This window comes from Halichoerus grypus, chromosome 7 (genome assembly GCF_964656455.1).
Source record: "Halichoerus grypus chromosome 7, mHalGry1.hap1.1, whole genome shotgun sequence".
Classification (NCBI taxonomy): domain Eukaryota; kingdom Metazoa; phylum Chordata; class Mammalia; order Carnivora; family Phocidae; genus Halichoerus; species Halichoerus grypus.
This window is the reverse complement of record NC_135718.1, coordinates 141224902-141241231: the sequence shown is the minus strand read 5'-3', so window position 1 is coordinate 141241231 and position 16330 is coordinate 141224902. Positions and strand designations below refer to the sequence as shown.

Here is a 16330-nt window from a genome sequence, read left to right as displayed (position 1 = left end):
GGGCAGAGGGAGAGAGAATCTTAAGCATGGGGCTCCATCTCAAGATTTGGAGATCATGATTTGAACCAAAATCAAGAGTTGGGCCCTTCACTGATTGAGCCACCCAGGCGCCCCTATTCAGTGCATCTTAAGTGGTTGCCACAGAGCATCCAGCTTCATGACATTTGTGACATCCTAATGAATCTTATGTGACATTTTTTTTGAGAGGGGAGGCAGAAGTAACAGAGTGGGCATTGCCTTTGGGATGCTCACATTTCCTGGGTCTTGCAAATCTAACTGTTTTTCTTTGAACTCTGTGTTTTAGGTAATATAGAATATAGCTGCCCTGCCACAAATGAATGTGAAATCACAAAGCGCAGACGTAAATCCTGCCAGGCTTGCCGCTTCATGAAGTGTTTAAAAGTGGGCATGCTGAAAGAAGGTAAGGCATGTTGCTGGGGGCTCTGTGTTTTAGGTTGGGAATGGGGGAAGGGCTAGAGAAACTGGGAAAAGATGGGGTCACAGTAAGCACTCTGAATCTGATGGCAGAATACATCTTTACGCCTGAGTTTTCTGATATGTCCTGGCTAACTGCTTGATATCAACAGGAAGGGACAAGGTAGGAAACATCTGATGTGCAGCTAAACCCACCAGGTATGCTTGGTCGTTCTGATTCTTTTCCTCTTTACGAGTTGCAGAAGGCAAAGGACAAAGGACACCAAGAGGCTAGTCCTTGTCTTTTTGTGTTTCTTCTCATTTCTAAGTTTGCAGGGAGATCTTCCCCTCCATCGTTACTGAGATGTAATTGACAAATAAAAATTGTGAACATTTAAGGTGTATGACTTGATGTTTTGATATACATATGTATTGTAAGATAATTGCCACAGTCAAGCTAATTAACATACCCATCATTTCATATTGTTACCACTTTTTAAAAAAAATTAATATTAGGCTGTATTTTTTTCCAATCTTATCTTTTGGACTTATGTTCTATTATAAAGAGCTTTTAATAATGATACTAAAATTGTTGCTTTCACTTAGGGATAACGCCAACAAACACAGAATAATAACAGTGACCATGGATTCAGTTACGGCCTGAGCTCACACAGCTCACAAGTGGTAGAGCCCAAAACTGAACAGAGAGTCAGATTCTAGAATTCATTGACTTCTTCCACCCATATCCAAGGTCCTGAAATAATTGTATATGTCAGCATGTCCAATGAAACTAACATTTTAGCTTGTGGCTAGAGAGAAATTATTCTTTTCTTTGGAAAGCCTAGATCTGTTTTTGTTTTTGTTTTTAAATGCATCTCTATGTGTGTGTTTTTGTAAATGTGTGTTTTTTTTTTTTTTACAGTTTTAGATTTTACCATCTTTTTCTCTTCAGAAAACTTGCCAGGGTTTAAAATAAATATGATAATTTTATAAAGTAACAAAATGAAAATGTGGTAATCAAAGTTTGAAAGAAATTAGGTAAATTACATTTAAATGTATTGCTTCTGTTACTTTGTTCACAGGGTTGGCCCTATTAGTTTATGTATTTGCTGTTACTGGAGCATCCCTGACTTTTTAACTTCTAAATCCAAATAGATCTAAGTGTTTATTCCCTGAGAACAAACCAGAGCTTCAATTAGGTATGGCATTCCTAGATCTCATAATTTTTCCTGGTTTGTTCTTAATGCAAGATTTTTACTGTGAACAATGTCATAGGAAGAGGAGTGGATCAGTTATATTTGGGTATGTGGAATTCATGCCGTATTTCTCCACCCTTTACTAGATCGCTAAGAACTAACCCCTCATTTGACTAGGAACAAAGAAGACTCTCAAATTCTCCTCATCTTTGACTCTCCTCTTCCCCTGGGGCGGGAGTGGGGAGGTGGGGTGGGGGGAGGAAGCTATAAACAAAGAGTATATAACTTTATGATTAAAGCCTTATGAAAACATGATGCAAGATGTATTGTCAAGTAAAAAAAAAAATAAAGTACAAGTTCCCTAGTAGTATGATTCAATGTATATATGAGTTTATTTTTATATAAGAATATCTATTTATATTAAATTTAAAAATTTATAAAAATTTATATTTTAATAATTCATATTAAAATATCTGTAGAGAGAAAAAGGAGGAAGAATGGTAGAAGGGAGATGTGCATCGTGATGGGATATACATGGAGAAGTGGAAGGAGGGATAAATAAAGATGGGGAACAGTGTGACACTATGAATACAATGAGGAGGGGGGTACTTGCCCTTTTCGCTGTATAGCCTTTGGCACCATTAGGATTTTTCATAGTTGATATATTTTACATTTAGAATGCACTTGCTAAGTATTTATTAAGTTTCTCCCGTGTGCCAGGTACCATTCTAGGCTTCAGCAGTGCCGCAATGAGGAAGTTGGATGTGGTTGTTCTTGCTAGAGGAAACTGACATGGAAATGCCAGTGGGAGAGTTTTGACAAAGGAAAAAATACATATAAAAACCCAACCATAATGACCCAACCCACAGGACAAGGAATTTTCCTTTGAGCTTACTCCTTTTGAGGTTGAAACTTTATCTTCGTAATTGCCTTAAATCCTATAGCAGAGTAGCAAACAAAAACCTAGTTCACAATAACATGATAAGTAACTGATGGTCCATTTTTGGTCATTATATGGCCACTGAGTTGAACTGTAGAGACTCACACTGAACTTAAGCTCATTCAAAAAGCGTTAATTAAAAGTTGGGAGTTGAGGAATAATTTTCAAAGAGCAAATCTATTTTTTTAAAGTGGGTTATAAAACGAATATATCAGTTAGCACTTGAAATAGATGTGTCCTAGATGTGGATTTTATTTTCAAAAACTAAAGTACATGGAGCTATGTCTCCATTTACAGGTTGATAGAATTTTTTGACTAGTTTAATTTTACTACTACGATTTATTCAACTCTTTGCACTTCCAGGTTTATGGACGAAGTGAAAACAAAAATAAATTTTCCCCTAAATAATTTCCCCCATTGTGGTTTTTAAGCAGGAGCGATCCTGAAGGGTGGTTAGAGTGACTGAGGAGGTGTGAACTGTGTTTAATTAAACATTGTTGGTGAAAGAAATGGGCTGGTGCTTATCTGTAATTCACACCTCCTCAGTTGCTGTTATCAAGCCTTTAGAGGGTCTGTTTTCAAGGGACTTGCTGCTGTACTTGCTGAAATACTCAAATAATTTATTTTCCTTTACTTCCTTATGCCCACTTTGATGGAAAAATGCCAGTTCTCTAAGCCCCTCCCCCCAAAAGGATGGCTATGAGTAAATACGGAATATTCCTTTTCTTTCATACTTAAAAATGCAGTGAAATATTGCATTACACCCTGCATATAAATACACAATTATGTTTGGCCATCTCCTTGGCTCAAGACTTGCCTCCTCAGCCTGGAGAGAATGATACTGTCTTAAATGTATCTTTATGGATGGAGAGGGATTTCGGTCCCATGCAGTATGTCAGAGATCATGATGTAGTAAATCTATTCAAATGTAAACCTGTTCAATTCAATTACCAGTCCATAATAAAATTTGCTTCTACAACCCCCGTGTTGACCACAGCAGTCCATACAGCCTGATGGCACAGCAGGCCTGGAAATTGACAGACAAAATCTATTTAAACAAAAAACAACGTTAGTTGTAGAATGTGAAATGAAATCAGATTTCAACAGCTTTGATGGGAACCTTCTTTCCTTTAACAGGTATTTTTATTTAACTAGCCAAATACATCTTAGGTAAAGTGCTGCCTGAGGGAAATAAAGAAGTTTCATGAAAAAGGTCGTTTATAGAAAATGAGACTTTACTCTTTTAAAAACAATAATCCCTAGTTTTATTGACTGGTGTTTCTACTAATGATGTAGGGTGCCAAAGGGAAGTGGTGGCTTAGTGGGCAAACGATTCCAGTTGCATCACATTGTGCATAATTAAATTCTTACAACCTATGCCTTCTCATTAGCCAGCACCAGAATTATGTCTGAATGAACTACATTTGATTATAACATTAGAATTTTTTTTAAAGATTTTATTTATTTATTTGTCAGAGAGAGAGAGAGCACAAGCAGGGAGAGCTGCAGGCTGAGGGAGAAGCAGGCTTCTGGAGCCCGATGTGGGACTCGATCTTAGGACCCCGGGATCATGACCTGAGCCGAAGGCAGGCGCTTAACTTAGTGAGCCACCCAGGCATCCCTAGAATTTTTGAGTCAAAAAACTGTTACTGTTTGAAATGAACAGTTGTTTATATGGAGAAAATGACAGAATCCCACAACATAATAAAACTTCAAGAAGTACAGTTAAAAAAAAAAATGATAGTTTGTTCAAATCCAAGTGGTTGCACCATTCCACATCCTGAAAAAAATCCCCTTTTCTTTTTCTGGGCTCTACTTTGCTGGTAAGCCTCAGGAATGATGGGCCAGCATTAGTTTTTCAGCATTATGCCATACTGGATGTCAGCAAAAACCCATCTATTACAAGATATCTGGTCTCAACATTCCCTTTTCATTTTTTTCAGGTATTGCTTATTTGAAGGAAAAAACAAGAACTAATCAAGGTGCACCTATAAATCTGGTCAAGATTTATTTTTATTTTGATCTCTCTCCTTGGTTCTTTAAAGGCTATTGCAGGACATACTGATTCGGTTTACTCTCTGTCAGTGGCAAACAGAGACATTTTATGAAAGCAGTAATTATTTTATTTAGGTATAGAATTCACTGATCGAAGGATTGAAGGGCTTTCTGCTGTTTATTGGTATGATGGGTTTCACCTTGACAACTCAAGTATTTTTCTTTGACTCTTGTAGATGAGAGCAAGGTACCCACATTTATATATACACAGCGTTATATTCCCCAGCCAAAATATAGATGAATCAAGGAAGCATGGAGGGCCAGTGTAGCTATTTCATGCCAAAAACAATGCTTTTCACTTTGCCTCTTTTTTTAAAGATTTTATTTATTTATTTGACACAGAGAGAGAGAGTACAAGCAGGGGGAGAGGCAGGCAGAAGAAGAGAGAGAAGCAGGCTACCCGCTGAGCAGAGAGCCCGACATGGGGCTCTATCCCAGGACCCTGGGATCATGACCTGAGCCGAAGGCAGACGCTTAACTGACTGAGCCACCCAGGCATCCCACTTTGCCTATTTTTTTTTTTTTTAAATCTAAATGTAATAGGTATTTTATTTTTTTACTAAAATCATCTATTTCTTTTTTTTATTGTTATGTTAATCCCCATACATTACATCATTAGTTTTAGATATAGTGTTCCATGATTCATTGTTTGTGCATAACACCCAGCGCTCCATGCAGAACGTGCCCTCCTCAATACCCATCACCAGGCTAACCCATCCTCCCACCCGCCTATTTTTTTTTTTAAAGGTTATTTAAACCTTTCTGATCTTTCCTTTCATCATCTGTAAAATGATGGTAGCAACAGTAGTATTTGCAAATGAAATGTTGTGAATATCCAGTCAGAAACTGCATGTTAAGTGTTCAGCATGCCATGTGGTGTAGAATGAGGACCAAATCAACATTACCCATTGTTGCTAGAGACAGTAAGAGTCAAGCTGTGGGGTCAGGTGGACCTAGATTCCAGCTCTACCAGCTCCTGGCTCTACCACCTCCTGGACCTGGGCAATTTACGTAACCTCTAAGACCCACATCAGCCTATTTATTTGTGAACATGGGACTGCAGATAGAATGTACCTTGTGAGGTTTTTGAAAAACGAGAGAGCCAATAGAGACACGGGGTCTGGCACATGGTTAGTGGGTGACACTCTGAGCTAGAATTTGGATATACGACATTCACCTGCTGGACTAATACAAATTCATATACATTTTGTTATTTTTTGGCAGTATCAATGACCTTAGGGGTCCTTTCCAAACTTTTTATAGAAACACATTAATAGGTGAAGACTTGTTCCAAAATTTCATAAGGGAATTTAGTTTTTTGGGTTTTGTTTGTTTGTTTGTAAGTAGGCCCCATGCCCGGCATGGAGCCCTACGTGGGGCTTGAACTCATGACCGTCAGATCCAGACCTGAACTGAGATGCAGAGTCAGAGGCTTAACCCACTGAGTTTTTAATATCTACCCTAGGTCAAACAAAGAAGGACAACAGTATAAAAAGGGAAAAAGGGACTTCAAGCAGAAGTTTTTACCAACAACAATGCAGGTGAAGAAAGCCTTTGATTACTGGCTGAGCTGTAGAAAGGAGGCCTCGTTCCTTTGTCTATCAGAGAAAAAGGACAAATCATACACATTTTAAAATGCGCACAAAGAAATGTAGGAACTCTACTAATCTCATAGATACATTAAATTTTACTAAGGAAATTTTGATAGCAGAGCATCATGGAAAAAAAAAATCAGAGGATGGACATAAGTTTTAGTACACCTCCATAAATATTAACTGAGCTTCTCCCATGTGTCTGGCAAAATACCACACTTTAGCTTTTAATTCTGATTTTTCCTCTACCTAGCGTTGTGATTTTGGGGAAGTCCATCGAGCTCTCTCTTCATTTCCATATGTGCAGGGGAGCAGTTAGACTACATTCTTTCTCATCCCTTCTATTCTAAAAGAAGTTTTATTTAGAAAATGATATAAGGTCTATAGAAACATTACACCAATATAGACATGAAGATACTTGTAATTGTGACATGATGTTGACAATATCTGTGAGGCTGGTCAAACCATAGGAACCATGATTTGTAGACTTGTCTAGTGAATTGTGCTCTTTTGTCAATTTTGTCTTAACCGGATAATTCTTTGGAAGCTTTTCATCTTTCTGGAAAAGCAGGAAGTGTGTTATTTTTGCCACAGTTAATAGAAGTGAGAGTTGAAGGAACAGTGGAGTCATCAATAGATATTTAAGTACTTAGGAAATGGGGTCTTGCACTTTTGCCTGTGTTTGAAAAACTTTTCCTCTGTATTCCCTTATAGTCCCTACCAACTCTTGTCAATATATTGAAGTGCAGTCGGTAGAGTTTTATTTCTGTGAGCATCTGAAATCTCATCGCAGATTGCTATATTGCTACTAGTCAGATTTATTTGAAGTTTTGTTGTTACATTTTTAAAATAAAAATATTGACATAAGTTGGAGAGGAGAAGAGCAAGATTATATAATTTTCGAGGCCTTCTAAATATTTCCTCTGGGGGGGAAATGAGTCATTAAAACTAACAAAACCAGTAACATAGTTATATGTTTTATTGATAAGCACATTTGCTTTTCATATTTGATTTGACATTTTTAAAGTAAGTTTCTGTTAGGGAGGTGCTCAATATTTCCCCCTGCTTTTTAAAGTCCAAAAACTACTAACATGAAGATTCCAGTTGGGCAGTTTAAACGATGTGTTAGAATTGTGAGTCTTCCTCTTTAGGATAAAGTCAAAGCCGAGGATGGGAATCAGCATTTGGAATAAGTCACCATTCAGTGTGGAAAGGGCACAGGATATTAAGGTTCCATTATCACCTTGAAAGCCTCACTCAGTAGATAAAAGCGGGACCCTGGGTGTGAGATTCTCATTAATCAGATGAGGAATCCAAGGCTCAGAGAGTTTCAGTGACTTACTCAGTGACCCATTACAGATAGAGTGGGAATGGGATTAGAAGTCAGGTACGTCACCTTTCAGGCTCTGTATCTCTATCAAGCTTTGTTGCAGTCTTGGCCAAACAAGGGGTTTTTCCTGCTCCAGCTTCATGTAGATTGCCCACAGTCTCAGCACAGCAGGCTGATAGTGGCCTGAGATACTCATTTGGGGGTAGAAGAAATGGGAAAGAGTCCTGGTGCTCCCAAGAAGCAGCAGAGCTTGTGGGTTTAAAAAGGGGTTTGTGCCTAAGTTATAAGTCACATTCATAAAGAGGAGACTTTTCCTTAGGATTCTGATCTCAGGAAACCAAGCTTTTCTCATTTGGGGTTCGATGAGGCCACTGAAGATACAGGTGGTGGTGGGGATCGGTCCAGAAAAGGCCATTAAGAATAACTGAGCAGCTAGAGTATTGGGCTGACTGTGAGGAGGCATTATGTACCAGAAGTTTTGGAGGTCCGAATGTCACAGTGTAAGACCCAGCATGGAACAATACATTTCGGTCCATTTGTTTTGGTCAGGCCGAGTTAATGTCTGTCTCTGGATACCAGGTCCCCAGGGAGAGAAGTTAACCTCAAAAAGTCTGAGGACCTAGAATTATCTTTTTTTAAAAAAAATATTTTATTTATTTGCCAGAGAGAGAGAGAGCGAGTGAGCGCGGGAGCGCACAAGCAGAGGGAGCGGCAGGCAGAGGGAGAAGCAGGGTCCCTGCTCTGGATGTGGGACCCTATCCCAGGACCCTGAGATCATGACCTGAGCCAAAGGCAGACGCTTAACCCACTGAGCCACCCAGGCGTCCCTAGAATTCTCTTTTATTTTCATTCCTGGGTGGGTGGATCTCCAGTATCTTAAGAAGGTCCTCTCATCTCTGCCCTGCTTAAATCTGGGCTTGACAAATCATTGCCAGTAACTCTAGAATGGAAGACCCTCATCTTTTGCTCTGACTCATGAATTAACAGGGCTGACCTAATGTTTAGGAAATCTTTGGGTGGAAGAAATGGTAGCAGTAGAGAGATGATAGTGGCTTCTCCTCATTAGAAGATTCTTTGTCCAGAGGCCCTGTTTCTTCTGAGGAATCTCATCACAATCCATGGGGTATACTTCCCATTTCTGCTTTTTAGTTAAGAGACGGTGTGTGTGTTTGTGTGCGTGTGTGTGCGCGTGCATGCACATAAATGCATGTTTAGGAGACAGAACACAAACTATACATTTATTCATTTAGCTGCCACTACATCTCTTCAGTCAGTTATCTTGAGCCCCCAGGATCTAAAGAAAAATTATCCCAGAACTGTTTTCCTGCAACCACAGCTTGTGTCTTGATTTGTATATGGCAGTGGGAACTCTGAGAGTCTTCTGGGTTTACCCTATCAGCAGGAGAGCAAAGAGCAACTTACTTGTCTAATTACCCTTCTGTTTCATAGCTTCCATTTTAACAAAATGTTCATTCAAAGGGTGTAGCATTTTCCAGGTAAGTTCTCTTTAAAAAATAGAAAGCTACTCAGGTCATTTGGTAACAAGCTGATTTGTTTTTGCTTACTTAAAGAACCTGCTTAGTGCAATTTATCCTAACAAAATATCTTTTGTAAAAACCCTCTGAAGAAGACATTGCCAAGGTGATTTTTTTTTTCCTCAAGTCTAATATCATTATGCTGCCAAGTCGAAAACAGAAATTATTGGTAGGGAAATTTGGGTTCCTACTGCCTTCAAAAAGCAGAACAAAGAAAAGGAGAAAGCTTTAATGGTATTCAAGGAAAATATTTCTGTGTTAGATGACAGTTAATAGAACTGCATTGACCTCACTGGTATTTCTTGCACTCTCTGTTGTAATATTATCCTAAGAAGCTCCCTCATTAATGCAGAGTATTGAACAAAACTCCCAAGTTATAATATAAGCAATAGCAAAGAGCACCTTCTTTGTGAGCTTTGTCCTGACATGAAGCCATTTGGGAATATATTTAAGTGCCACAAAAAGTTATTTCATGTGCAGATACTGCATTACCAGATGGTGATTTTTTTGGTCATGCTTTGTTGGTAGGAGACTTGAACCGTCTGTCTCAAAATGAATAGCGAAGGTTTTGCAGGTAAGGGGTAATAACATAATTCTTGGGAGCTTAATATGCATTAGGCTATGTGCTATGTGCTTTAGTTAGTTTTTTTTTTTCTTTTTGCTATTCCTTACAGTGACCCCCAGAGGTGGGTATTTCCCCATTTCTCAGAGGCATGAAAGCTTGAACAGATAATGTTACTTGCCAGAGTTCTCACAATGCACAATAAGAGACCAGATTTTATGACAGGCATTCTGGCTGTTTTGCCTGTGCTCTATATTTGTTTAATATAGTTGTCTTTGTGAACCATAGGATTATTCAAGTGTATATTTAGGGGGCGCCTGGGTGGCTCAGTTGGTTAAGTGGCTGCCTTCGGCTCAGGTCATGATCCCAGGGTCCTGGGATCAAGCCCCGCGTCAGGCTCCCTGCTCAGCAGGGAGCCTGCTTCTCCCTCTGCCCCTCCCCCTGCTTGTGCTTGCTCTCTCCCTCTCTCCCCCTCTCTCTTTGTGTCAAATAAATAAAAAATCTTAAAAAAAAAAAGTGTATATTTAGCTTGGGATTCTTCAGAGGCTATGGGTATTCAGGAAATACCAAACTCTTAAAAAATTATTTAAGTCAACCATTTAAAAAAAAATCAGGACTCATTTCATTGCTTTGAGTTCTTCACTGAATGTCCAGAAATAGAATGAACTGTGTTGGAAGGCAGTAAGTTTCCCATCATTTCGGGAGATGTAGAGAACAAGTTCAAGTACCATGTGGGGTTTAGACTAGAGTATGTTTTATGGTCACTTCCCATTCTGAGATTCTTGAGATCCAACATAAACTTTGGAATAACTTGCCCGTTATAAACTGTATGAATAAATATCAGCAACACTCAAGCTGTTCAGTTCCTGGGAACCCTATTTCAGGGGTCTGTGTTTTTGTCATAGAGTGTATGACATCTTCTATAAATCCAGGTTGGAGCATAGAGGAACATTTTGGCATCGGCTTACTTTCTGGCTCCAATTTTTAGAACTTTAGAACCAAATTCCTTATAAGTTTTGCCTTTCTAGAAAGGAGTGAATTTGATTTACTGACTTTGAGTACAGTCTGCCTCAGTTGTTTGGAGGATATGGCCACAGTGGACCACTGGAGTATTACGATCTTATCTCTTATTCACGGGGAAAACAGGAGTACCAAAGTTTTAAAGATTTATCCATGATTCTGTATATAATCTATGTGGATCTTAGGCTGTCACATACTCCCTGTGCACGTCGGTACTCGGGAACAATTTTATATTTATTTATTTTTGAAATATAACAATTACATTAGAAATGAAGTAGACTCTCTCTTGTGGACTTACCAGACACAGCACCAAGAATCATTTGAACGGAGTAAATCTATCCTTGCTGCATTTGGGTTAGAGAGGACAGAAAGATTGAAATGGTAAGAAAAGGCTCTTTTTAACTCCCTTCCTCCTGCTTTAATTGGAATACTATTAAAAGTTAATCATTTATTTGATTGTCCCCATTTGTCATTTCCATTTGTGAACTTGAAATAGGAAGCCAGCATTTATCTAATATGCTACCAATTTTTTTTTTATTCCTTTTGGATTATAAAAAGTTCCCAGTGGATTTCACCCCGCGGCGGGGAGGGGGGGGGCAGACCTGTTTCCACGTTTGCTCATACCCTGAAAGTACAGTGGCAGCACCGTGTGTGGGGAGGGGTGGGGAGGGGGCCCTGCCAGACAGGACTCTGATATGGAATTTCCTCCCACCGGCCTCCGGACAACAGATTTCGGTTTCTTTCCACCAGCGCACACATCTCTCAACGTGGCACGGATGTTCACGACCTTGTGCTTGGATTTAATGTAAAGGCATCTGGCATACACTTGAATAAGGCCCATTTCAGTCGGGTACCACTGCCGACCGGTTGGCTTAGTTACCTTTCTCGTTAAGGCTGTGCAGAGCGCAACTCCGTCTGTGGTATATCGGGTATCCTCCATGATTTTGTTCATTCCTAAGTCTCCCTCAAATGAAAGTCAGTGCCGGTCATTTCTTGAGAGATTGTTCTATAGTTTTGCCTCTCTCTCCCTTAGTGGGTTGTAGAGCCCCCAACCAGCTGCCCTAAGGCAAGCTGTCTGCAAAGGAAGAAGCCAGCTGGCTTGGCTAAGGTTGATCAATGATGAGAGGCAGGCTGGGTTCCAGGTTCACAAAAGCCACTCAGTGGAGAGTAGGTCAGTGGCTTCCCCAAAGCCAATTAGCTGGCAGAAGTCTGAGGTGCCTGGTGCTAGCCAAATTCCCTGAGCCTGATGGTACTGGTGGGGAGTCCATCCTTGGGCTTCCTGGCAAACCAGACTGAAGTGAATGGCAGATTGTGCCATTCGAGAGCCAGTGTGGCTTTATGGCTACTAGAACAAACAGCAGGGACCCGCCACTCCCTCTCAGTCTCACCAAGTAGATTGGACAGCCCAAGCACAATAACTGATCCTCAGGTGCGATGGGTTGCAGCTGATTTTATTTTTACCTGACTTCGGCTTTTTGAAGTTGACGTGAATGGGACTCCTGCCGTTAAAGGAGATTAACATGGAGCTGGTTTGGGAGGGAGGAAGCGTTATGGAGACCTTTGACAGGAGTACTAGGATTTCTACTATTTTATTTTATTTATTTTTTATGTTTTTTAAAGATTTTATTTATTTATTTGACAGAGAGAGACACAGTGAGAGAGGGAACACAGCAGGGGGAGTGGGAGAGGGAGAAGCAGGCTTTCCGCTGAGCAGGGAGCCCGACGTGGGGACTCGATCCCTGGCCCCTGGGATCATGACCTTGAGCTGAAGGCAGACGCCCAACGACCGAGACACCCAGGCACCCCAGGATTTCTACTATTTTAAAATCCCAATGGTAACAGCTGCTCCCTTTATAGCTGACTGTGGTGATAAGATGGACCTATGGCAAAACCCAGAGGAAGGGTTTCTTAGCAGTTGCCCTTTGGTTAACCTGTTTCTCCCAGGATTATGTGTATCTATGATCATAATCGCTTCCCTACTTTTCTCAGTGATTACATGTTTAGCTATCAAGTCTTTGCTACATCGGCTGCATAATCATAATTTTCTTTTCTTTTTTTTAGAGAGAGAAAGAGCATATGCACGCGTGCGAGATGGGGAGGGGGAGAGGGAGAGAGAGAAACTCTCAAGCGGATCCTATTCTCAGCACAGAGCCCGATGTGGGGCTCAGTCTCATGACCCTGAGATCATGACCTGAGCTGAAATCAAGAGCTGACGCTTAACCAGCTGAGCCACCCAGGCGCCCCATAGGCTGCATAATCATAATTTTAAGATGCCTGGACTATTTTCCTAGAGTTTTTAGGTACATTGGGGAGGTGGAGAATTTAAGGAGTAGAACATATAAAAATGAGATCACTTAGGGGCACCTGGGTGGCTCAGTCAGTTAAGCATCTGCCTTTGGCTCAGGTCATGATCCCAGGGTCCTGGGATCAAGCCCCAAGTCAGGCTTCCTGCTCAGTGGGGGGTCTGCTTCTCCATCTCCCTAACCCTCTCCCCCTGCTCTCTCTCTCTCTGGTTTTCTCTCTCTGTCTCTCTGAAATAAATAAATAAAATCTTAAAAAAAAAAAAAAAAAGAATGAGATGGTTTACATTACCTAGTTTAACTTAGCATGTATTTCAACTTAGATCTGTGCCGATTTCTGGTTCTGTCTCGGAGCTCCAGCCAGCATGTTACCCCCATAGGAATATAAGTCCATTTTGCCGGTCTACCTCTTATTTCTTAGCTATTTAAGGGTTTCCTTTGAGGCCACCTGAGCCACTATTTAGTGGCTTCTCCCTAGCCTGTCCATTTAATTCCCCCCAACTAAATTTCTCCCTTACATGTAACTTTTTGGGCCACACAACTTCCCCTCCTCCCATACCCTTAATTTTTTTTTTTTTTTTAATGTCAAAATTTCCTCTGAAAGCAGAGTTTCTTCACAATTGTAGTTGAGTTGCTATTTGGTGATTCCCAAGCTGATGACCTCTATAATTATCCCCTCCTGACCCCCTCCTCCCATGGATTTACCTCTCTGCTCTCCTGGACATTTATCTCCAGGCCTATTAAGTTTCTTTAGTATCAACATTATCATAATCATTAGTATATTTGAAGCCAATTAAATGGCAGTTACTCTGACCTTAGCCAGTCTTAGGTTATTATCAATTCATGCGTAATTTGGAAATATTTGGAAGGAAAGTGGATTCTTGTTTTATGGTCTAATCTGTGTAAATATTTCTATCTGCCACGTGAGAAATACACCCTGTTCTTTGTAACACCTAGAGTTGGGGTCAGGTTATTTCTCCAGGAGCTGCTTTCTAGTTACTTATGGATCCAAATGAGACACAGTTGTCTAGCCCATCTCCAAATGTTTATTCATCCATCTTTTATCCACCCATTCAATAAAGGTGTTTTGAGACACAGCTCCATACAACTCTTTATTAAGTGCCAAGGATTAATTAAAAGTGAACATGACAGACATGTTTCTGCCCTTGTGGGGTTTATAATCCATCATGGGCCTGATTATGTACAGTCATATAGGTTTCTCCCCTTTCTGAATTTCACCACCTTTTATATTCTGTTTCATACAACTTAGCATTTTTAACATCATGTTTTCCACAGAGGGAAGTAGAGTATAAAGATAAGAAGCTTGGTCTCTCAGATAAAATGGAGCCTGTGGGTGTTGACTGAGCCCTTGAAATGGGTCTAAAGCAATGAAAGAACTGAATTTTTTACTTTATTTTTTTATTTTTTATTTTTTTATTTTTTTAAGATTTTATTTATTTATTTGACACAGAGAGAGGGAACACAAGAAGGGGGAGTGGGAGAGGGAGAAGCAGGCTTCCCGCTGAGCGGGGAGCCCGATGTGGGGCTCGATCCCAGGACCCTGGAATCATGACCTGAGCCGAAGGCAGACGCTTAACGACTGAGCCGCCCAGGTGCCCCCTGAATTTTTTACTTTAGTTAAATTTTACTTAAATTAAGTAGCCCCACATGGCTGATGACTACCATATTGGACAGTGCAGAGAAATAGAATTTGGGTTCAGTTCAAACTTTACTACTTACTAGCAGTGATATCTCAAGTAAGTTAGTTACTTTACCCTTTTTAAACCTTATCTGTAAAATGGGCGTTGTAATTATAACTGCATCAGAGAGTTATTTTGAGGTTTAAATGAGGTAATAGATGTAATATTCTTGTCATGGTGCAAGCAACGAACACTCCAAAAATATCGTTAGTATTTATTTTTAGTATTCTGTAGTCACTTAGTATGTCTCATAGAGAAGCATAAACAACTTGAAAACAGGGACTGTATTATTTATATTTTAGTCCTCCATAACACCTAGCATAATGATGGTCACATAGTAGGTGCTCAGTAAAATATAGCTGCATATTTTTTTCTTTTTTTAAGCCTACTTTACTAAGCTTTCAGTTACATTATTAAAACTTGAGTGCAGAAACAATTTTGTCACAAATAATGTTTTTAGGAACAATTTGTGGGCTATCATCATATATAAATTACTTTTACATTTTCCTTTGTATGTACATGACCATGACAGAATTGTATTTCAGAAGTCATGTTGTATTGAATTTATATTGAATACCCTGACAGTATAGCAATTGGTATATCGTGAGTAGAAAGAAAAAAAGGAAGAAAGAAAGAAAGAAAAACATTTTTCATCTATCTTTCCCAAAGATACTTGATAAATTGGTGTATATAAATGAGAAAACTAAGATCTATTTGAAATAACTTGTGTAAATAACTTGCATAAAATCAGACAAGTAGTAAATGGTACAGCCAGGATTCAATCTGGATTTTTCAGACTCTGAAGCCCATATGCTGTATTGATATTCCTAATGAAGTCCTTTGGTTCTCCCCTTAATTAATCTTACAAGTGTCAAGAGGTGAAATATTATTTCCCTCACAGGGAAGCCTCTGGGTCTCCGTTATTACTTCCTTTTGTGAGCAAGGAGACCTTTATTTCAGAGAATGGTTTTGGTTCCAGAGCTGCTAAAATTCCAGAATCATTCCTTATTGTAGATACTCTAAAACAAGGAGTCTGGGTGATAACGGGAACCTTTTTCTGATTCCTGCAAATATTGTTCTGTACCAGAACGCAATATTATTTCTTGAAGTTTCTATGTAGAATATTTTATACTTTTTCTTAGCAATGGTTTGAATAATGTTAGAGCTACTCCTATTTCTGACCAGCACCCGTTCCACGTAGACTATCATAGGCTATTGTTTAGAGGAAGAGATTGCCAGTCCTAGCATCTGTCCCCAAGAGGCAGTCGCGGTCATTGTCTGATGATTTCATTTTCAGTTTGTAGCAGAAAATTTCATGCTCTGCAGTCAACAGGTCCAAATTTGTGGTCTGTGAAGAAATGTATTTCTCAACAATTCCGTATATGTCTGTAGGTCTCCCCAGAAGTCATTAATTAGGATCTGGAGAGGATAGTGTGGAAAAGTAAAGCTTCGCTAATGGTGACAAAAGAGAAGGAACAGAAATTCAATTCAAATGCTGTGCGCCTAAGAAATGTTAGAGCATCTCCTGGTTATCTCACACATTTTTAGCTGTTTGGTTATGTGCTGCAGCAAGGAGAATCTATCAGAAGTTTTGTAAAGGTAGAAAAGAACAAAATCCCCCAGCTTTTACAAGTAATTATACTTCTATTTTAATGCCACTCGGGAACTGGCCTCTTTGAAAGTTCT

At 39.6% G+C, this 16330-nt stretch overlaps 1 protein-coding gene across 10 annotated transcripts in view; it reads left to right on the top strand.

Annotated features, from left to right (window-relative positions):
• Window positions 1–16330, top strand: part of ESRRG (estrogen related receptor gamma) — a 565965-nt gene that overhangs the window by 410757 nt on the left and 138878 nt on the right. For all 10 annotated transcript variants that reach the window (XM_078078363.1, XM_078078359.1, XM_078078361.1 and 7 more), the window contains one exon: window positions 305–421. In XM_078078363.1, coding sequence (XP_077934489.1) covers window positions 305–421 — 117 coding nt within the window. The remainder of the gene's footprint in view (window positions 1–304; window positions 422–16330) is intronic.